The 22,733-nt window shown below is 32.9% G+C and overlaps 1 protein-coding gene across 4 annotated transcripts in view; it reads left to right on the top strand.

Moving 5' to 3' along the window:
• LOC145265375 (putative receptor-type tyrosine-protein phosphatase mosPTP-1) overlaps window positions 1-22,733 on the top strand; it is a 475,862-nt gene that overhangs the window by 436,330 nt on the left and 16,799 nt on the right. For all 4 annotated transcript variants that reach the window (XM_080121163.1, XM_080121162.1, XM_080121161.1 and 1 more), the window contains 6 exons: window positions 1,547-1,640; window positions 9,065-9,144; window positions 13,038-13,172; window positions 17,181-17,315; window positions 19,164-19,312; window positions 21,232-21,367. In XM_080121163.1, the coding sequence (XP_079977289.1) occupies window positions 1,547-1,640; window positions 9,065-9,144; window positions 13,038-13,172; window positions 17,181-17,315; window positions 19,164-19,312; window positions 21,232-21,367 (729 nt within the window). The remainder of the gene's footprint in view (window positions 1-1,546; window positions 1,641-9,064; window positions 9,145-13,037; window positions 13,173-17,180; window positions 17,316-19,163; window positions 19,313-21,231; window positions 21,368-22,733) is intronic.

The following is a 22,733-nucleotide window of genomic DNA, read 5'->3' as shown; positions in this document are numbered from 1 at the left end:
TGTATACATATGCACATAAACTTATGAACATTACATTGGGTCCGAGCAAAGCCGGGCTAAACTGCTACTATATATATAGGTGTGTGTGTACTAACATTGCCCAGTCATAAAATATGCTTAAATATGATATTTTAATTTATGCAGATTACGTATTTGTTATTATAGAGTCAATTCCCTACTGATTATTATATTGTACCTAATAGATTTTAGTGATGTAAAAAAACAAAGCAATATAACATCGGCTAGAATGAAAGCTAAAGCAAAACTCTCCAGCCTTATCTGTTACCATCTGTACTATGTCTTATGCATATAAAAACTTGAAAAATAATGTAAAACGTGTAATTGTATATTTACACCTGCCAAGTTCTGATTTAAAAAATTTTTTAACCCTTAGCAGCTATTTTTACCTGCTAAAGAGCCAATCGAATTTTTTCCACAAATCCAAATCTGCTGTATATTAAATTTCAAGTTCTTTCTTTTGATATTGTTAATGTTACTTCTACAGAATTTAACTCAAACTATTTTTTTATTATTATTCCAAACTGTAGCCTAAGTTTTAGATTTACTTTGGCAAAAGTCCATTTGGTTCATTTCAGATTATGAAGAAGCACAAGAAAAAAAATAAATAAATTCCACACACTGGTCCCCCACTCAAACATTTAAAACATTTTACAGTTATTTTCTTAATAGTTGAATCAATTTTCTATATTTTATCCCAGGCAATGCAAGGAAACAGACCCTGTTAGTTGATTTAAATAAGTCACCTGTTTTCAATATAAGATTAATTTAAAAAAAAAAAAAAAAATGACTTGTATTCATCCATTATAAGCAAGTTACAACACTGCGAGATAGTGATTTTGAGCAATTAAATATTTTGCCATTTTGGAAACCATAGTTGACTGGTTACAACAGGATAAAGCAACATTACATACTACCAGGCAATCATTAAAGGCTCTACGAGAATTGTTTAGTAATCGTATGATCTCAAGATTCGGTAACGTTGCCTGGTCCCCTAGATCACCAGATTTATCCATTTGTAATTTTTTTCTTGTGAGGCTATCTCAAGAGTAAAGATTACACAACTCAACTAAGAACTCTGGATGAGTTAAAATGGAGAAACCATAATGTTGCAGCAGAGTAATCTTAACAGCAGATTTCTAAGAACCATTCGTAGAGGCGGACACAATCTACAGGACATACTTTATTTTATTTATTTTTTCAAATGAAAATATTGTTTTTTAAATAGCATTCTTTAAGGTTTCAATGAAAATATTTTTTTTTAAATAACATTCTTTAAGGTTTCAATAAAAATATTATTTTTTAAATAACATTCTGTAAGGTTTGAATAAAAAAAAATCAAATATTTTTCCACCATCACACTTGGATTTTTTGGATTGTTAAAATGTTCCCTTTTTGGGGTCACCCTACTATATAAAGATCTTACACCCCTTTTTAACTTGCTTTATTTTGTATGTTATCATCCTGAGCAATGCCGAATAGCTCTGCTAGTATAATATATATATTTATATTTTATTTTTTATTGCAGGATATCACTCAACGTACACGTTGTGATCTCAAATCAGAGTTTTCTGCTTTACAAGAGAACAAATTGAAGAACAGATATATTAACATCGCTGCCTGTAAGTATATATATATATATATATATATATATATATCTAAAGAATGTTTCCACAGATATATTGTTTACTTATTGTTTACATTATCTATTATTTATAATCAACAGTTCCCATATTGTGTCAGATATTAACATTGTTGCCTGTAAGTATGAAATAATTGTTTTCTCACTCATTTAAAACAGAATTTCAAAAACTACCTGACAAATATACCCCATGAACCAAGTGCAAGAGAGATATAAACAATTGCATCTGAATGGACAGTACGAATCTTTCAAAAAAAAAAATCTCTCTGTTGAAATCTTTGAGATAGCCGGTGAATTTCTGGTATCCAGTAGAGTTCCCCATCGCCAACTGAAACACAAGAAAAAAAATTGAAAAAAAGGGAGGGGGGGGGGACTGAGCCTGCTCTTTCCACCTGGTAGGTGATGTCTATACATGATTAGTTTCCGGCGGCAACTGACAATGAATTGAGTTAACAAAATATTGAAAAGTCGTTTTTATTTGTGAACTTTTAAAGATTAAGTGTGAGTCTCGGAACATGTTTAACTTATTGAATTGGTGATTTGATGTTTACGATTGTTTTTGTTTGAGAAATGTTTCTGAGCCGAAGAGTCGTCAGCTGCCTGGAATTCAACAAAGGATTTGGGTTCTCTGCTTTTTAGCGGAATTCTGTTTTTGTTTTTTGTTTTTAATTAAAAAAATCATTACAGCCTCTCATTGCTGCAAAACAATTTTTAGTCAAAATCCATTTTTTATTTTTTAATAAGAATCTTAAGCTAATTTTCCTTATGGCAGTTCTCACTGAAAACTAAAAAAAGAGAAAGTGGAATTTTGGTTGACTTTTGGTAGCATCATAAATCCTGCTTGTCCCTCATATTCAGTGAATGATGTTTTTCACAAAGGGGAAAGAATTGCTGTTTTCTGGGTCTGAATCTATCCATCTAACACTTATCGTTTGCTAGTTTTTGACTTTGAAGTAGTTTTTTTTTTAACTGCTTACATCAAGTGGCTTTATACCTTCACTGGAGCAATTTCCATTAAAAAGAAATATAACTGAAAATGTTAATTTTTCTGTGAAGGCCCAGACATATACTGCAATTAATACATGAAGGGAGTAGGGAGACATGTTTTATCACAGAATAACTTCCAGTGCCCCCCTCTACACACACACACACACACACACACACACACACACACACACACACACATATGTACACTCTGTATCTTTCTCTTAGTTTGGACCTTCTTTTTTTTTTTTACTTGAAACCAATTGGAGTTGTTTAGTAAAAAATTTTATTTTTTTGTGCGTGTTCTTTCGTCTCCACCCACCCACACACACACACATGGCACCATGAGTTCTCATGTTTGGAAATTAATTTCAATTTCAGCTTGTCCATTGGCTAAACACATCCTTGTTGAATAGAGAAAGATATAGAATTTGAGGGGTTTTTTTTTTTGTTTTTTTTTTACATAGGCATCCCCACTTATCAAGGCCAAGAGGCCATTCGAGGATAAGGGTTAAAGAGTGTACAGTAGAAATTGGACAATATAGTAATCGTTAATAATGGAAATTCGGTAAATTTGTTAACTTATATGGAATGGCTCATCAAAAACTTGTTTACGTTAGACTTGAAGACAACCATTAAGCTTATATTAAAGGTAGAGAATGTTAGTCAAATTATAGTAAAAAATGTTTGTTTTTTGAACATTGTCATGCACAGTAGGTAAACATGTTAAGTTACTTAAAACAAAAAAAACTTAATGATGCTGGGAAGGAGAAAATCACTAAATCTCAAAGTCTTATGAAAAGAAAATGGAATCTTAAGATTTTCATTCCAGTAATCATAGGAGCACCCACACTCATGGAAAACAAATGCTGATTCTGCCACACGGAATTGGAAAAAGTGTGAGTCCTTTAGTATCAAGTTGCAAGGTTCTTTTAGAAGATGGCTACTACACAATGAGACATGATGGAGTATGTAAGTACCTCCACTGGACCATCTAATGTAACAGCAAATCCTGGGAACATCAACCTGAAAGAACAGATGGAAACAACTTATATACCATACATTACGATCATGTAATCCCTACAGCCACTTACTTTGAAAATGCTGCTGTGAAACCTGACAGTTATATGGAATAAGTCAGAGAGAGTTGCAACCTTAGTTGAAATGAGTGTTCCTAATGATGGAGGTCTGAACAGAGCTGAAAGGGGGAAACAGACAAAATACCAAGGTCTCATGTATGATATAAAAAGAAACTGGAATCTTAAGGAGATATCGATCATACCAGTTATTATAGGTGCCACAGGGCTTATGAAGAAGAACCTGAAGTTCTACCTAACTAATATTCCTGATGAACCAAGTGCAAAAGAGATCCAGACAATTGCACCTAAGGGAACAACGAGGATACTAAAAAGAGCTCTCGGTTGGTTTCAATAAAAAAGTGGGGCAATGTTGGCAGCTGGTTTAGCTGCCTCATCCCCAGCATTACACTCTTCAAAGGAAGAAAAATAAAAAAAAAAATTTCAAAAGTTTGACTATGAATGTATTTGTCTAAATGTAAGTGAAATACAAATAGAATCCTAAAAGATCTGAGTTAGCGTCTCTGAAATAGTTAACATCTGACATTGGGTAGCATACCCCATCCTCAACAAAAAGATTTTTTTTTTTTTAAAAAAGTGTCATTTTCACAACATTACGGTCGATGTAATCTCCGACCTTCAGGTGTACCTTGTTGAACTCAGGAATTTGGATGGAATTTTGAACAGAACCCCTCATGCACCCCATGAGAGTAGCATGCTCCCATTCCATCAGCCATGATTTCTCAGATAGTGCTCAACTTAAGGAATTTTCATAAGTAATTCGCAATTGTATTTTTCAGTCACCCACACTGAGAATTGAACCCTTAGGAGAATATCACTTTTATAATTGATATTTCCAAGTAGTCTAGCCAATGCACCACGGGTCCTTGCATCCAATTCTAGTACAAATTTTGGGAACCTTAAACCTATTTTATTTCTAACTAGCGGCGCGTCGACACACACAACGCTGAGTCAAACACAAAATCGAGTACACTCAACATCAAGTACACTCAAAATCATCTTACCATCTATGCTTATCCTGTGAATTTGGGAAATTCTCATCTGCACAAAACAAAATTACTGAAAAAACAAAAATACCCTAACTAAGGGTAAGGATAATGAGTAAATGTTGGATAAAATGATGGTTAAAATTATTACGAACTTGCCAGGATTCGAACCTGGAATCTTCTGATCTGTAGTCAGTGTATCCATTGCGCTACAAGTCCTATACGTATGCCGAGAAATGTTACCTTGACTGTATACAGACAGTGCTAAATTCCGTTGACATGGGCAGGTAACTTTTTCGACAATTGCACGAAACGGCCCAAAACCCTTATTTCGGGCTTTTTGTGTGACTCAGCGTTTTTTGTTACAAATCATATGTAGATAAGGACAATCTAGGGACTCGCATCTTTCAGGGAAAAAAAGAATTTTTCCATTCGGTGCATCCATTCGAAAGTTATATTGGTATATATACGCACACGCATAAATAAGTAAACATTTAGAATTTTATTAATAGTATAGATTATAAATATCACTATTTATTACTCATTATAATTATTGTGTGTGTGTGTGTGTGTATATATATATATATATATATATATATATATATATATATATATATATATATTGGGGTAGAGAAGGCTCCCGTAAGCCGTGGTAAAGGCAATCTTTCTAGGAGAAGCAAATCTCTGATTTAAGAAACTATAAAGCGGGAGACCAGTACCCACATTAAGCTGGTCTGCAGTTTAACTTGTTGCTGGCTATCTTGCTCTTGCTTGTTGCTGGATCTCAATATTTTGAACCGAGAGAGAGACTTAGCTGTCGTACAAAGCTAAAACTCTGTAACATCATATTTGTATAGATACTCCCTCAGGTATTTGGGCTCATGGACTTTGTATCTGAGGGAGTGGCACTCGTCTGACAAGACGTTGCAATCATCATCATCATCTATATATATATAGAGAGAGTTATTGTTTACTTATTACTGTAAATATCTATTATCTATAATTAATGGTTGCCATATCGTGTCCATCTGTATACTAGGTCTACTTGTGTAAATGACACTCAAGATGAGAACATTTGTTCAAAGAATCCAAATAATATGTATACATGTTTATTAGAAAAACTATTAATGTTGTTTTGAACAGTGCTAAGAGGGAGAAGATAACCAAATGCTGTCTAGCAATTAGACCTGTACTAAGCGACAAATCTCACAATGTTCTAATAGATTTCTGACTTTGGGTAGTCGCTGATCTCATGGCTGCAGTAACTTTGATCTTATAATAAAATTTTTAATGTACTTTATGATCATAATTAAATTTATAATTGGTGGCGATCATAATAAAATTGCTAGGATACTCTGAATTAACAAACCAGATTATTAACATGGCTGCACACATGCAATTATATTTCAACTTTCTAAAGAATCCGTGTTGGGAGACCCTCCCTTCTAACCACTGAGCTGTACTTTTGAGAAAAGAAAGTGAAAAACCAAAAGTTATAATCAGGTCAAAAGTAATTGTCTTTGATTACAGCATTTCTACAACATTCCATTATGGCATTGCGTCACTTAAGAATCTTTTCACCTCGGATCACATTACATTCATCTTATTTACTTCAGTAATTCAGTGGTTTTGACTTGCATAAAAGTAAAACTGATTTTCAATCCATCGTCATCAGTTCAGCATATCGCATGAATCATTGTAATTTTATCAAGTTGGATTTTAAATGTTATGTTTGTCAAAATATAAAATTGTGTGTTTGTAGAAATGTGCGCAACATGTTTTCCACCATGGAATCTTTAATGAAATTCACAATCTTTTTCTGTAATCTCACCATATTAGTTGATGATCAACTTGCCACCGAGTTTTGCTCATAAATGACCAACAGCTTTTGTTTTGGATCAACTATTTTTGTTATATTTTTATTTTGCTTTTTACCTTCATTTTTGAAGTTTATAGCATTTAGTTTAACCATTTTCCTACCTTGCAAAAAAATGATTTTATAACTTGTGTGTGTGTGTGTGTGTGTGTGTGTATATATATATATATTATTTAACCATCTTTATACGTTGCATACCTTGGGTCTTCCTGCTTATATATATACTAGCAAAAGTACCCGTCATTGACTGGGTTCAAAAACAGTCTACAGAAAATGGACCCTGATTTATGAAAGTATGAAAGGTTATGAAAAGGAAGGATTGTAAAGAGATAGCTTCGAATTTGGGGGTTTCAAAACCAAAGCAAAATATGATGAAAGTAAAAATAAAATAGATAAACCCCATAATTTATTATACCATACCTGTTCACACTGAAACATTTATCACAATATTCTGTGGATCTATATTAAAAAACCTTGTTAAACTTTGTGACATATTTCCATTCTATGGAGGTCAGGCGCGAACCAACACCCCATAATTTTATTATACCATATTTCTTCAAACTGAAACATAATTATCAAAGTATACTTATGCAGATAGATATGAAAAGTCTTTATTAAAGTTTGTGCCTATTTCCATTCTATGGAGGCCATGCGCGAATGCAGACCCACAATTTTATACCATCCCTATTTAAGTTAAAACATACTTATCAAAGCATTATGTACATCTATATCAAAAACCCTTGTAAACATTTTTTTTTAATTTTTTATTTCCATACTTTGTGGATCAGGTGCATATGCAGACCCCACAATTTTAATGAATCATCATTATGCCAGATCAAACATACCCATTCCTGTGTCTCGATACATCTATCATTATATGTCTGGTACCATGTAACCCAGTACTACCTGCCTCATGGTGGGGTCACCGGCGACTAAACTGGTTCCCCACCAGACTTGTTTGGTGAGGAGGGCGGCTAGTCTCCCTGAAGGATTAAAAATAAAACCTTCCAAAGGGCGAATGAACTCTTTTTCTGGGTCAACGGCCAACTAGCATTAGTATATTTGTGTATTGGGGTAGAGAGGGCTCCCGTAAGCTGTGGTGAAGGCAACCTTTCTAGGAGAAGCAAATCTCTGATTTAAAAAACCATAAAGTGGAAGACCAATACCCACATTAAGCTGGTCTGCAGTTTAATTTGTTGCTGGCTATCTTGCTCTTGCTTGTTGCAGGATCTCAACATTTTGAACCGAGAGAGAGACTTAGCTGTCGTACAAAGCTAAGACTCTGTAACATCATATTTGTATAGATACTCCCTCAAGCATTTGGGCTCATGGATTTTAAATGTCTGAGGGAGTGGCACTCGTCTGACAAGACGTTGCAATCATCATCATATATATATATATATATATATATATATATGTATGTGTTTGTGACACTTCTCAACCTATATACACAATGAATTTTTAATCTACAGACTTGAAATATGTGAAGCTTCCTCTCAGTACATTGCAGGTGGGGAGGTCTACCTAGACGAGGTAATTGATTTAATTAAAAAGGGGGGGGGGCGATTTCATGAATTTCATGAGAGGGTGGAACATTTGTTGACCCCTCATTCAATCCTGGACAGTGTTGGGTCTCCCTGCTAGTCTACTGATATAAATCTCACATGTATTCACTGATTATAAGATTTATTACCTATTAATTTATTATAACTTTTGATCCATCGTTTGAGTCGTATTCCAAGATGGTTTTTCAGGCAGGCAGTTCTATGAAAGCAGCTTTGTTCATGGAATTTGCGTTCAGATTTAGGCACAGACAGAGAGTGAAGGAAAATGTTGATAGTGGTTGTAGCTAGTCGGGTGTCTTTTTGTGAAAGTTTTGTAAGGGAAGACCATAAATTGGAGCTCAGATGAGCACTTGCCACAAAAATAATGATAGAGCAGAGACAGGCTCCCAACGACTCTTCTGTGGGAAAGAGGCTGCTGGTCACTAGGCTTTGAGGCCGGTTTTGAATTCCATAGATATTTCTGAGTTTGAAAAAGTACACATGAAGATGGTTACAGTTTACGTTGTATGAAACTTTGTACATCTAAGATCAGTACAGTAGTTTGAATGATCCAAATAATATTTTATTTCATTCTTAACATTATTATTAGTAGTAGTAGTGGTGGGGGTGGTAGTACTCACTAGGAGTTCTCGCAGAAGTCTTCATCAGAGATTACACACTGATAGTAACCAGTGGTGTACCCTGGAGTCTGGATGTCAACAAGTCTCCCCAGATTTCCAGTACTTGTCACTTTTGATAAGCTTTGCAAACGACTTGGCATTATTGCAACAATGGTTTATTACGCATTTATGGACACTGGAATTGGTTCCTATGAAATTACCTTATTTCTTTTCTGCCAATCCTAAATGAATAATCATTCATAAAATGTTAATTCTTCTCTTTTTCTTTGTCCATAGTTGACCACACCAGATGCCAGCTGAAACCTATAATGAGTCGACAGAAGCATTCGGATTATATTAATGCTAACTACGTAGACGTGCGTATTCTTTTCTCTCAAAGTTTTTAAAAAAAAAAAAACACTCCGAATCTTTTTTTTTTTTTTTGCATCATTAATGGTCGGATAACTCCTTGTAAAAATCCAGGTTGTCCAGAAGAAATGCTAATGATTTAGTACTTGCCTGTGAAGCAATAGATGATTTGTTTTCCTCATGATAGTGTTTTTTATTTTATTTTACATGATAGTGTTTTTTATTTTATTTTACATGATAGTGTTTTTTTTTTATTTTACATGATAGTGTTTTTTTTTTGTTTTTCATGATAGTGTTTTTTTTTTGTTTTTCATGATAGTGTTTTTTATTTTATTTTACATGATAGTGTTTTTTTTTATTTTACATGATAGTGTTTTTTTTTTATTTTACATGATAGTGTTTTTTTTTATTTTACATGATAGTGTTTTTTTTTGTTTTTCATGATAGTGTTTTTTATTTTATTTTACATGATAGTGTTTTTTTTTATTTTACATGATAGTGTTTTTTTTTTATTTTACATGATAGTGTTTTTTTTTATTTTACATGATAGTGTTTTTTTTTTATTTTACATGATAGTGTTTTTTTTTATTTTACATGATAGTGTTTTTTTTTTATTTTACATGATAGTGTTTTTTTTTATTTTACATGATAGTGTTTTTTTTTTATTTTACATGATAGTGTTTTTTTTTATTTTACATGATAGTGTTTTTTTTTTATTTTACATGATAGTGTTTTTTTTTATTTTACATGATAGTGTTTTTTTTTATTTTACATGATAGTGTTTTTTTTTATTTTACATGATAGTGTTTTTTTTTTATTTTACATGATAGTGTTTTTTTTTATTTTACATGATAGTGTTTTTTTTTTATTTTACATGATAGTGTTTTTTTTTGTTTTTCATAATAGTGTTTTTTTTTGTTTTTCATGATAGTGTTTTTTTTATTTTACATGATAGTGTTTTTTTTTTGTTTTTCATGATAGTGTTTTTTTTTTTTTGTTTTTCATGATAGTGTTTTTTTTTTTTGTTTTTCATGATAGTGTTTTTTTTTTGTTTTTCATGATAGTGTTTTTTTTTTTTGTTTTTCATGATAGTGTTTTTTTTATTTTACATGATAGTGTTTTTTATTTTATTTTACATGATAGTGTTTTTTTTTATTTTACATGATAGTGTTTTTTTTTTGTTTTTCATAATAGTGTTTTTTTTTGTTTTTCATGATAGTGTTTTTTTTTGTTTTTCATGATAGTGTTTTTTTTTTTTGTTTTTCATGATAGTGTTTTTTATTTTATTTTACATGATAGTGTTTTTTTTTGTTTTTCATGATAGTGTTTTTTATTTTATTTTACATGATAGTGTTTTTTTTTGTTTTTCATGATAGTGTTTTTTATTTTATTTTACATGATAGTGTTTTTTTTTATTTTACATGATAGTGTTTTTTTTGTTTTTCATAATAGTGTTTTTTTTTGTTTTTCATGATAGTGTTTTTTTTTTCATGATAGTGTTTTTTTTTTTTTTTTTTTTTTTTTGTTTTTCATGAGTGTTTTTTTTTTGTTTTTCATGAGTGTTTTTTTTTGTTTTTCATGAGTTTTTTTCCATGATAGTTTTTTTTTTTCATGTGCGAGTTAGAAGAAAATCCAGATACAAATAGGGATTTGTAAAAAATATGAAACAAAAAAACTAACAGAATAATTTGAAACAAGAAAAGGAGAAATATTAAAATTTATTTTTTCTTTCATACTTTTCTTTTTCTTTATTTTTTCTTTTTCTTTATTTTTTCTTTTTCTTTTTCTTACTTTTTCTTTTTCTTTTTCTTTCATACTTTTCTTTTTCTTTATTTTTTCTTTTCTTTTTCTTTTTCTTTTTTTCTTTTCTTTTTTCTTTTTTTTTTCTTTTCTTTCTTTTTTGTTTTTCTTTTTCTCTTAGCTTTATTTTCTCTTGTCTTTTTCTTTTTTATTCTCTTTAGTTTTTCTTTTTTCTTCTCTTTTTCTTTTTACCTTTTCTCTTTCCTTTTCTTGAAATTTTCTCATTTTTCATTCTTTTCACTTTCCTGTTTTTCTTTCCTTGTACGTTTTCTTTTTTATTTTATTTTCTTTTTCCTCTTTTCACTTTCCTGTTTTCTTGAATTTTCTTTTTTTTCATAAAAAATTATCTGAAAAGTGTGTTAATTTAGTTTATATCATAATTCTCTTTGTCCCTCAGTTTGTGTGACGATAACATACGAATGTTTATTCAAATTTAATGCATAAACAATACTGCTTTCTAAAAAAAAAATCAGTTATCTTCTACTTCTTGTTTATATATAAAAAATGAAGCTGTAATTTTATGATTGTCACATTTCGCACTAATAGCTATGGTTAAAATTTAATAACAGAAATATCTGAATTTTCACACACAGCTTTCAACCCCCATCCACTTTGCTTCTTTTACATAAAGCTAAATTACACTGAATACAGCCCACATTGTCTATCCTTCTGCGTAAACATTTATATAAAAAGATGCCTAACTTTATATACACAGATATGACAGAAAAGAATAGACACTACGATATTTTTCTTAAGATTAATATATGCTTATTTACAGATAAGAATAGTGTAGAGATGACTTGGAGTACTTCATTAAAATTGCATCTAACAACATTGAAGCATGCCACCAACCAAAGGAACATCAGACCTATCAGAATTTCTACGAGGACGAATCGTGGATCAACATGAAGGTGGTCTTAGTCAACGCAAAATAGCAGAAAAATTTTCAATACCTACTTTTCAATTTTCTACTGTTTATAGAATGGTCATACAATTCACAAGAGAGAATAAAGAGTGCACAAAACCTCATCCAGGTCGCTCCCAGGTTCTCTGAAAAAATGTGTCTTGTGAAAAGAAATGTTGAACAGAATCCTTCGTGCAAAGCATCTTACATTGCAACACAAACTGGTATCAGTCCCAGAACAGCTGTCAGGTATCTTCACAAACTGGTATCAGTCCCAGAACAGCTGTCAGGTATCTTCACAAGCTGGTATCAGTCCCAGAACAGCTGTCAGGTATCTTCACAAGCTGAGCTACTATCATAGGGCTGCGAGAATAAAACCTTTTCTTTGTCCTGCCAATATTAAGCACAGAAAAGATTGCGTTCATGAGATGGAGAGACCTCTGACCTTTTTGGACCCATGCCATTTCCTCTGATGAGTCATCATTTGCATTATTTCCCGACAGTGGAAACGTATGGGTATGAAGGCTCCCATAGCAAGAGTTGTGACTTATAAAGACGGCAGCTAATGCTGAAACATATGAGTTTCTCAGTTATGGTATGGGGTGCAATTTAGAGTGATGGTTGCTCAGACCTGGTAGCGTATGAAAGAAACATCAATTCTGCTAAATATGTTTCAATATTATATGAAGGACTCCTACCAATATTCTCAAGTAGTAGAATGAACCAAGTTAACTCCCTATTTATGGAAGATGGAGCTCCTTGTCACTCTGCTAGGGTGACACAATATTGGTTGAGCCAAACTGGAATTAATAAACTTCCATAGTCAAGTTCCTTTCCCGATATGAACCCAACTAAAAACGTTTGGGACATATTAGACTGAAACCTTCACAAAAAGAAAAGAAAGCCATCTTCTAAACCTGCACTTTTAGCATTATTGTGTCAGACATGGCAAGAAAATCCTCAAGATGATATTCGTCAACTGATCAGTGCCATGCATAGAAAAGTTATAACATTAAAAACAGCAAAAGTAATGTCAACCAAGTATTAGTTATTAAATTTATGACCATTTATTTATTTTGTTCTATAAATTATATGTTTATTGAAATAAACTGCTTCTATGGGTGTCTATTCTTTTTTTTGTCATGTCTACATAGAGATGTACTTCTTTATGAAAATAAATGTTATTTCTGTTTGCAGGGATATAATAAGGCTCGTGCCTACATTGCTACGCAAGGTCCACTACCACAGACAGTGGATGACTTTTGGCGTATGGTCTGGGAGCAGAATTCTGCTGTGATCGTTATGATAACAAACTTGATGGAGCGAGGAAGGGTAAGTATCTCATCTGGTCATGCTTCAAAAACATATTCTTTTATAGCGATTGTATATTGAAGCGCTATTTTTTTTTTTTTTTTTTTTTTTCTTTTTTTTTTTTTTCCAAGGTGCTCACCACTTATCAAGGCCCAGAAGCCACTCGGGGATAAGAGTTATTGCGTGTGCAGTACGTTAATGTTGAGATTTGATAGTGTCTACTTAAGGGGACGGTTTACCAGGAATTTGTTTATGTTGGACTTGAAGACATCCAAGTTGTAGTCAGGTGGGAAACGGGCAAACGGAAGAGAGTTCCACTGACGTGCAATTCTAAGAAAGAAGCTTTGTTCATGGAATCTACGTTTTGGTTTTGGCACAGATAAAGAGTGGGAAAATTTTTGCGTAAGCTTATTTTCTTGTGCGTAGTGATTGATTTCTTGTTTAATCAGAAGACTTTATGTAGAAGGTAATTCTGCTGAACTCAGAAAAGAGTTCCCAACCTAATAGGCTCTGCACTGTCTACTAAGCTCCAGCCTGCATCCCATCTCCACAATATAGAATCCTTGCACTTGTTTTACTGTAGATACGAAATTAAATTGATTCTGGCTTAGCTTTTGTATCTTGAAATTTTACTTTCCTGAAAAGTGTTTTACAAGTAAATTGTCTAATCTGTCGAAAGCACTACAGAGATATTTATCTTTAGTTGACCTTTGACAAATATGTTTGTTTACTAGCCAAACCCACATGATTTTTGAAATATGGCATCTTCGTTCCATGATGAATTATAATATAAATCTCACCTGTCTGCTAGTGTGTGTGTGTGTGTGTGTGTATGTCTCGCTTAAACTTTCGACACACACGATCAACACTGACAAAATTGGTATTGTTTGAAAGCTCAATCTCTTGACGAACAAATACCCAAAAATTAGCCCAAAACATTCATTCTTTGATCGTCAACTGGGCTGTTTTTTACAAGGAGGGGTCACTTTTTTCTTTGACGTTTTTGCGTTACAGGTCCGAGTCTGCTTACTACTTTTTTCCACTCACATGAGTACTCTCTGCTATTTTCGATTTTTCTACAGCATTTTAAAACATTTTTTTAGGGTTCCGTTGATCAATACCCTTACTATAAAACATCTTCGCACCTGAGCAATGCTGGGTATCCTTGCTAGTACATCATAAGAACTTTTCTGCATTTTTGTTTTATTTTTATATATGTACTAGCGAGGGGTACCCGGCGTTGCCCGGGTGTTTTTCGGGGTATGTGAAAAAAAACTGAAAATGTGAAAAAAAAATAGGTGCCTGTGAAAAAAAAACGCAGCCTTCACGACGCGCAGTTGGAAAATAGTAAAGTGTTAAAAAAAACAGATGCGCGTTTTTGATTGACGTGACGGCGATAGGTATTCAGCAGTAAGCATTTTGTGCGGGACAGTTTTGAATGAGGTGAATACATCGGTTTGTTTTTTAAAAACCCGCTCCCTGTTTATTAGGAGGAGCGAAATGAAAGCTACAGTCTGATATGAGGAAGTCGACATTGAACAAACGTTACTTAGCTCTCTTGAGACAACTGGCTTTCGGCCTGTGATTAGAGTCGTGTTTCGCTTTTTTTTATACCGAAAACCGAATGTAACGCGTGCCGATGCGGGAAATGTTGAATAATTAACGTTTGAAAGTCAATAAAATTAAATAGACAGGCGAGCTCCGTGGATAACTCTGAGATATTACAATTTATAGATGATATAAAAAGTTTTAGTTGTGAACCGAGCAAGCGCTTCTCTGAATGAAGCCTTTTGTGGACATCGAGGAAAAGCGTACATACATACATACATACATACATACATACATTTTCGCTTTTATATATATGTATAATTCTAAATATGCATTGAATTTTATGTTGAAACTTGAAAATGTAAACATTCAAATTTCTTAAGATTTTTATTTTTTGGGGGGTCTGAAACGTCGCTCATGAATGTGAGAACCAAATAAGGGATGTGAGTAAACGAGGCTGCCAAAAGTAAAACCAAGGTTCATTTTCTATTCTTCATTTGATGATGATCGTTAAGAAGGGCTTTCTCTTTATAATCACGAGTTAATGGAAACAAAACCCAAATTCTTTACACTTGGTATGAATTAATAAATGGTTGGATGAAGCCCTGCCACAACAACTGTTTAGCAATTTTATGCGGCTTATTTGTGTGTATAGCTCGGAGAGCTTCGTCACATAGTTGAGAACAAGATTCTACCACTTATCATAATCTTCCAGATATGAGAGACAGCATAGGAGTACTAGAAGTAATGCCTCCTATACTTTTAATTCCGCCCAAATTGATCAGAGGGGATTGCAAATTGTATTGTTATGATGACTGAACTTATGCATTCATGACCTAAAAGTTTCATCTATTTGTTCCAGATATTGATGATGTGAGACTCTAAGAAAGCAATCCGTGTCATGAATGTGTGTGTGTCAGAAATAGAGACATATCATTGAATACCTGGCAAAAGTTCATTGAGAATGCTAGTGACTATGTAAATATATATAGTGAAAATATATTCTGGAGTACAAAATGTTACTCGTCTTAGTGATACTACTCCTGTCTTCGTAACTCTTCAACTTTTTGAGTTTAAAAAATAGGCTTTACTTTTGTGACGACTCTCATTAACATTTACGTGGTTATCCTCTTGATCTTTTATAAAATTTTCTTTTTGTGATTTCTTAACACAGCTACAGTCTAGTAGCCAGGAAATCTGTTCAAACCACATCAAAAGAAGAATTTGTCAATTTAGTTCAGTTGTGATTTGACAAAATCCATAAGGGAGTATATAAATTTGAAAAAAAAAAAAAAAAAAAAGAAAGTGGGATTTTCATTAACCCTTTATGACCTGAATTATGACGTAGATGATTAAAAAATATTCATTGTTAATTTTAGATGGTTTAAAGAGTAATGATACTATGATTTCACGACTTTTCATGATAACAATCTTTCATTATGAAGTTCAATAGTTAAACAACCACTAAGAATAGATTAATTAATTGGAATTCATTATTGAGATGAGTATTATTTATTAATTTATTTATTGCGGGCTATTACCACCTGACGAAGGCCAGAGGAATAGTTGGCGAAACGTCATGAAACAACAACTAAAAGATGAGGATAATAGTCCAAAAATAAATAAATGAATACCACTGAGAATTTTTGCATTTCATAAACTTATTTTGATTATTATCCATTGTGATTGAAAAAAAGTGTTTGACAACAAACAAAAATCCTCCACTCTTTGAGACAGATGGCGGCATACAGATTATTAGCAATGGACAGTTGCAATCTGGAGGTATTTGGCATCTATCCAGATACTGAATACATACAAGGCGTGTTTGAATCAATTCTCACTTTATTTATGCCATTATATTCATTTATTTACAACTGAATGAATTAGTTCAACCAGGTCATAAAGAGTTAAATTCAATCAAACTTTATGAAATGTTGAAATTTAAACCCCATAAATACTTCTAAGTTGTCTTTTACTCTTTAAGTTAGAAATAACACTTTTTTTGATTTGTCTCTAAATTCCAATATTTTTTATAATGATATATATATATTTAAACTTTCAATCAATTAATTCTTCTGGCAGTTTTTTTCTTGGACACTATTGTGCATATTTTTTTTTTTTGTGACTTCATAAACCAAGATGGCTGAACTTTTTAGGTAGCAATTGCAAAGTCTGACTTTTAGGGGAGATGTAATCAATGCAAATTAATTTTTTTTCATTTTTTAATTTTTTTTATGAGTTTTATTTTTTACTGCCTTGTTATGTATTTTTCTAAAGAACTTTTTTTTGGTTTCTGGGTAGTCCATATATGGAAGATCCATGGTTGGCATAGAAATTTTGGCTGTACTTCTGGGAATGAAACGGTTCCTAAAAATGTACCAAATTTTTTCTTTCAAAAGTAAAGGATTTATCTCTTTGATTTTTAAATTGTATTGATTGGTTTTGTTTTAAATTGGCATTGTTTGTTTTCTGTCTTTTCAGAGGAAATGTGACCAGTATTGGCCAAATGAAGGGACGGAAGATTACGGCATTATGTCCGTGCGACTGTTGAGCACTTTCGCACGAGCTCACTATACTGTGAGAATCTTTTCCCTCAGAAATACTAAGAAGAGAAAGGTATGCTGGCAATCTTTTTTATTTTCTACTATTGCAATTACGTGGGGGGGGGGGACAGAGAAAGTAATGATATTACTATAACTACTACTAATAATAATGGTAGTAAGTTGAAAACTAATAGGAAATCATGGTGATGGTGGCATGCGTTTTCTTGTTACAAAAGGAGGGTTAATGAAATATAAATGAAGATTGCAACGTTCTTCTCAGTATACTTTTGGAATTCAGGTGAAGTTGTTTTGATATGCTGTGAGTTATGAAACTCTGGAATTATAAAAGAAATTTGTGAAAACAATAATTATATTGTTGATCTGATGTCAAATACATTATTTGTTTTAATTTCGATATTTCTGTAAAAATCAATTGTTTACATATTCCATGCCCATGGCGATCTTGGGGATCAGATTTGAAAGTTAAGTTAGAGTATCCTTTAATTACGAACTCATCTAGGGAAATAGTCTGTCCAAAGCCAGTTTCGCTTAAAAATAAAAGGTCTGGTTTAGTCTCCTGTAATTGGGTTTCAACTTCTGGAATAAAAGTCTAACTGACATATGTAAGGGAAATTATGGTGATAGATTCCCCTCTCATGAACTAAAAATGAATAAAATAAATAAATAAAATAATCAGCTGGAATTCATCACTGTCAACTTTCTTTCTCAATTTCGTTGCGTTCTCCCACCACCTCTGTCAAGAGGCATTTTATTACGTTTACGTTTCTTCATTTTTGAGATGAGGATTGGTTATCCATATTATTTGCGTTCATCGCATCACTGTTCTCACCATGAGCGCCATTTTCACAACGTTTCAACTCTCCGGAAACAGCTTATGAGAGTCAAGCCCCCCCTAAAGAAAAAAATCATGACCTGTGTATATGAGATCCCATGTAAATGCAGAAAGCTATTCAAAGGTGAGACATGTCGTTCACTAAAAGTACAGTTAGAAGAACATCAAAAAGCCGCAATACATGGAGAGATTGAAAAATCAGGTATAGCTGATCATATCCGGAGGATGAAGTAAAAATTATAAACAATGGTGAAAGCCAAGTGGAAAAGAAGCAATTACTAAGTAGATCTAGTATAGAATTTAACATGGGAACCGTTAATTATAAGTAATAGATAATATATACAATAATAAGTAATACAATTTGTGTGTGTGTGTATATATATATATATATATATATATATATATATATATATATACTCAGTAATGTATAGTAATTATAATTAGTAATAAATAGTGATATTTACAACTAGAAATAAGAATAGGTCTCAGCCTCCTAAAATTCATACTAAAACTGTCCACAAGTGCAGTGGTTGGAGTACTTTAAAAAATCAATTGTAAAAGTGATATTCTCGTGAAGGTCGACAGTTCAATTCTCAGTGTGGGCGATAGAACAAGAGTCTGCTACCCCTATGAAGTAAATAAAGGATTTCATTTGAAATTCCGTCCAAGTTCCCAAGTTTGACAGAAATATTCCCGAGTTTGAGAAATACGCCTGGAGAAAGTCGGAGGTGAAACAAAATACTCAAGATGAGAACAGTAGTCCGGAGAATCCAAATAAAATCAATTGTTAAATTTGACTCAAAAACCAAATTGAATTTTCATTTTTCACTGCTTATGTCATCAACAAAATATAAATTATTATATATAAATTATAAAGAGCAATGTGTATTTATTTGTATAAAAATGAATTGCTTTTGTCAACATTAATAACTGTTGGTTAGTAGCAAACTGAAACCCATTCTAAAAACTAAACTAATCTTTTTTTTATTTTTATTTTTTTATTTCTTTAAATATTTTGAAATTTTTTTTTTTTTTTTTGTCTTTTCACATTTTCCTTCACCTGTAAAGCACTCAGCTGAACGAGTGGTGTATCAGTACCATTATACGGAATGGCCTGATCACGGTGTGCCAGATTACACATTACCAGTGCTTACTTTTGTGCGCAAATCTGCTGCTGCCAACCCCCCAGGGGCTGGTCCAATTGTTGTACACTGCAGGTACGTCACACATACATACTCCACTCCATTTTTTTTCCTCTCCTATGCATTTACATGCCAAAATCCAATAAATAATAGAAAACATGTTTAAAAAATATTTTTAAATGATTACTCGTTCTGTTCTATACTCTAAAGCAGTGGTTCCTAAGCTTTATTACATGGTGGCATGCTACTGAGCTGTTTCAATTTTCTGTAATACACCTATCATAAAAAAAAATTGATAATTAAATGAATGTTTAATATTTGTCAGTGCTTATACTTATGGAAAATTCCAAACATCCGAAAATTTAAACAAATAAATTTTATACTTTTTTTTTTTCTTTTTAGGTTATCAATATCACATACATAATAATGTGTTTGTTAATATTTATTAATGATGGGATGATTTCAATATTTTTCCCCAATTCCGATACATTTACTGATTCTAATTCTTTTAAAATTTCTAAACATAGAGTTGTGTGTAGAGGAAGGTTGGGTTATCACAAATGTACATATATTTTTGTAAATGTAAAACAATAGATTTATGATTGTTATCAATAGATTTTAGTTTCACTGGTATTTTAAAATCAATAAATATTTATATCATCGTAATTATGAGTTGTGGAAAATGAAGTTTAAAATAAAATCAAAGGGATAAAAAAAAATAAATAGAATTGTTTTAGACATTGGAAAATAGGCACAGATTTTTCTGAGTCCAAAAAGTTCTGTTTTTTTTTTTTTTCAATTCTTGATTCCGATTATTCATCTCAACCCTAGTTCATACCATCACAAACATCTTTGTTTATGATGATATGAAAGCTGTATTCGACTTAGAACAAATTGTAACGTTAACTTTTAACCTATTCATGGCACAGCAGTAATAATTGGGAACAATTGCTTTAAAGCAAAGAAGAGAGAATAAGTAATTATAAGTAATTATAAGTAATACTCAACACATACTTCTTAATTTAAATCTTGAAATATTTGTTATTCAAAAAGAAAAATTACATGTTTAATGTTGAATTAACACATGGTGATGACATCAGAAAATATTAATTCTGAAAATTAGTTTATAGATCGAAAGAGTAAATCGGTTTGAGAGGAAAAATGAAGTGAAATTATCTTCCTTTCCAAGTTAATAAATTGGTGACTGAGTTTTGATAGACAGAGGGAATGCGTTTTAAGTGACATAAATAGAGAGTATCTGTTTTGAAGGAGAGACACAGACGAAGCTGACTAGTTTTAAGAGAAGCGAATGGACTGAGCGGATGAGTTTTAAGAGGTGGACAGACAGGACAAGTTTTGACAGGTGTGCAGATGGAGTGGACGAGTTTTGAGAGGTGTATGAATGGAGTGGGTGAGTTTTGAGAGGTGTGCGGATGAAGCGGACAAGTTTAGAAAGGCATAGAGAGACAAGCGAGCTGACGTGTTTTCAGAGAAATAGAAAGAACCGAGCTGACGTGTTTTTAGAGATGGACTGACAAAGCGGACAAGTTTTCAGACAGACAGACAGAATCAAGTTGATGAGTTTTTAAAGAAAGGCGAATCTGACAAGTTTTCAAGAGAGAGATAAAACGAGCTGAAGAATTTTGAGAGTGGTACGAAGCGAGCTGATGAGTTTTGAGAGTGAGACGAACGAGCTGATGAGTTTTGAGAGTGGTACGAAGCGAGCTGATGAGTTTTGAGAATGAGACGAACGAGCTGGCAAGTTTTGAGAGAAAGAAAAATTGGGAGACTTTTAGAAATCTTTTTTTTAAGAGGGAAGCTGCATTATTAACAGCATGTTGAGAGAGAGTGAGTGACAAATTTCGAGTGGAAAAGAAATGGAATAAATTTTTTAGAAAGAGAAGGAACGAGTTACAGAACGAAAAAAGTAAAACAAAGATGGAAATGTCTTGATTTGATTTTAAATGTTTTTTTTCTTTTTCTTTGTCTTTCAGTGCTGGAGTTGGTCGCACGGGGACGTACATCTTGATTGACAGTATGATTCAGCAAATTAAAGACAAAGGCACTGTGAATGTTGCAGGATTTCTATTACACATTCGCCAACAGCGAAACTTCCTCGTCCAAACAGAGGTAAGCGTACACATGCATGCCAAATAGATTTGGTAGAAAATCTTATTTTTAGCAATATTTCTGCTACCTCTTTCTAATTTAGATATTTTTTAAAACGTATGGTCGTCAGATGATGGGGCTGCATTTTTTTAATGCACTATTTGCATTGCTATATGCTGCAAGGTCTTTCAAGCTGCACCAGTTAGGCAGTAAAGAGCAGACGAGGCAGAGTTGCATCATATCGTCCACTCTCTACCCGCAGATAGTTGGGTTGCTTTTATAGCCCCATTTAGTAATAACAACTTTTGCTCGTCCTATTCCCATTCTCGGGCAGTTAAGTGTTTCCCACTGTACCCAGGCTGCTTCACAGCTAGAAAGGGAGGGCCCTAGAAGCCAGAGATTCTTGTGTCAAATTCTCTAACCCTCTGGTTCACACTTATAGTCTGGTCCCTTCTTGGGGTGTTGTTAGGGGCTCAACATCGCTGAGGAAGCTTTTTTAGTTAAATCGTTTGGTTGTTGGTTCCTGCATTTATTACTCGTAGCTAAACAGATCGTTATGAACATGTTACATATATGAATGTGCTGTGATCATCAAGTTTCTCTTGGCTGTATAAATAAAAAATTATTTTTGTTTAAAATGAATACGAGACACTTTCCTCTCTTCCGTTTTATTTATAACGATTGACCTGATGACCTTTTTCTCGCCAGCTTTGCTTTGCAAACTCTCTGAGACAGAGTTCCCTGTGTCGATTGACCTGATGACCTTTTTCTTGCCAGCTTTGCTTATTGCTTTGCAAACTCTCTGAGACAGAGTTCCCTGTGTCGATTGACCTGATGACCTTATTTTTCACCAGCTTTGTTTATTGTTCTTTTGCTGATTTTGGTCTAACCCATTTTAATATCGGTTAGCTTTTTTGGCCGATTGACGTAATATTGACGCATTCCAGGCACCATGAATACAGGTCACTTTATTCCCGGGATTGTCTCATTGTGTTCTGGCGATTCCCAGGACACCCTCTCCGTGACAGACAGAGACACACATACACACATCTCTACTATTTGTATACGTTTGGTGTCAAGCCACATAAAGATCGTACTGCTGCCATATGAGCATTTTTTTTTCTTAGAGTGTCTTTGAAGCATGTTTTCATACAACAGTTTCCCCACTTTTTGCACAGTCGTTTCCATTATTCTTGTGTTCTGCAAAATTTTTCAAACGGTACCGATTGAGCAGTAGAGGGCAGACAAAAACATATTGCATCGTATAGTCCTTCTTTCTGTTGTCTCCCTTTATATTAAGATGAAAGAGCTTTTTTTCTTTGTGTTAAGTTCTTAGAGTGATCTCCCTTGCTTGGTGATTGTGGATTATTGATTGGAAAACAAATAA

This window comes from Euprymna scolopes, chromosome 40 (genome assembly GCF_053919585.1).
Source record: "Euprymna scolopes isolate OS-2025 chromosome 40, ASM5391958v1, whole genome shotgun sequence".
Classification (NCBI taxonomy): Eukaryota; Metazoa; Mollusca; class Cephalopoda; order Sepiida; family Sepiolidae; genus Euprymna; species Euprymna scolopes.
Note: the sequence above shows the minus strand (reverse complement) of the source record. Positions and strands in the feature narration are given on the sequence as shown.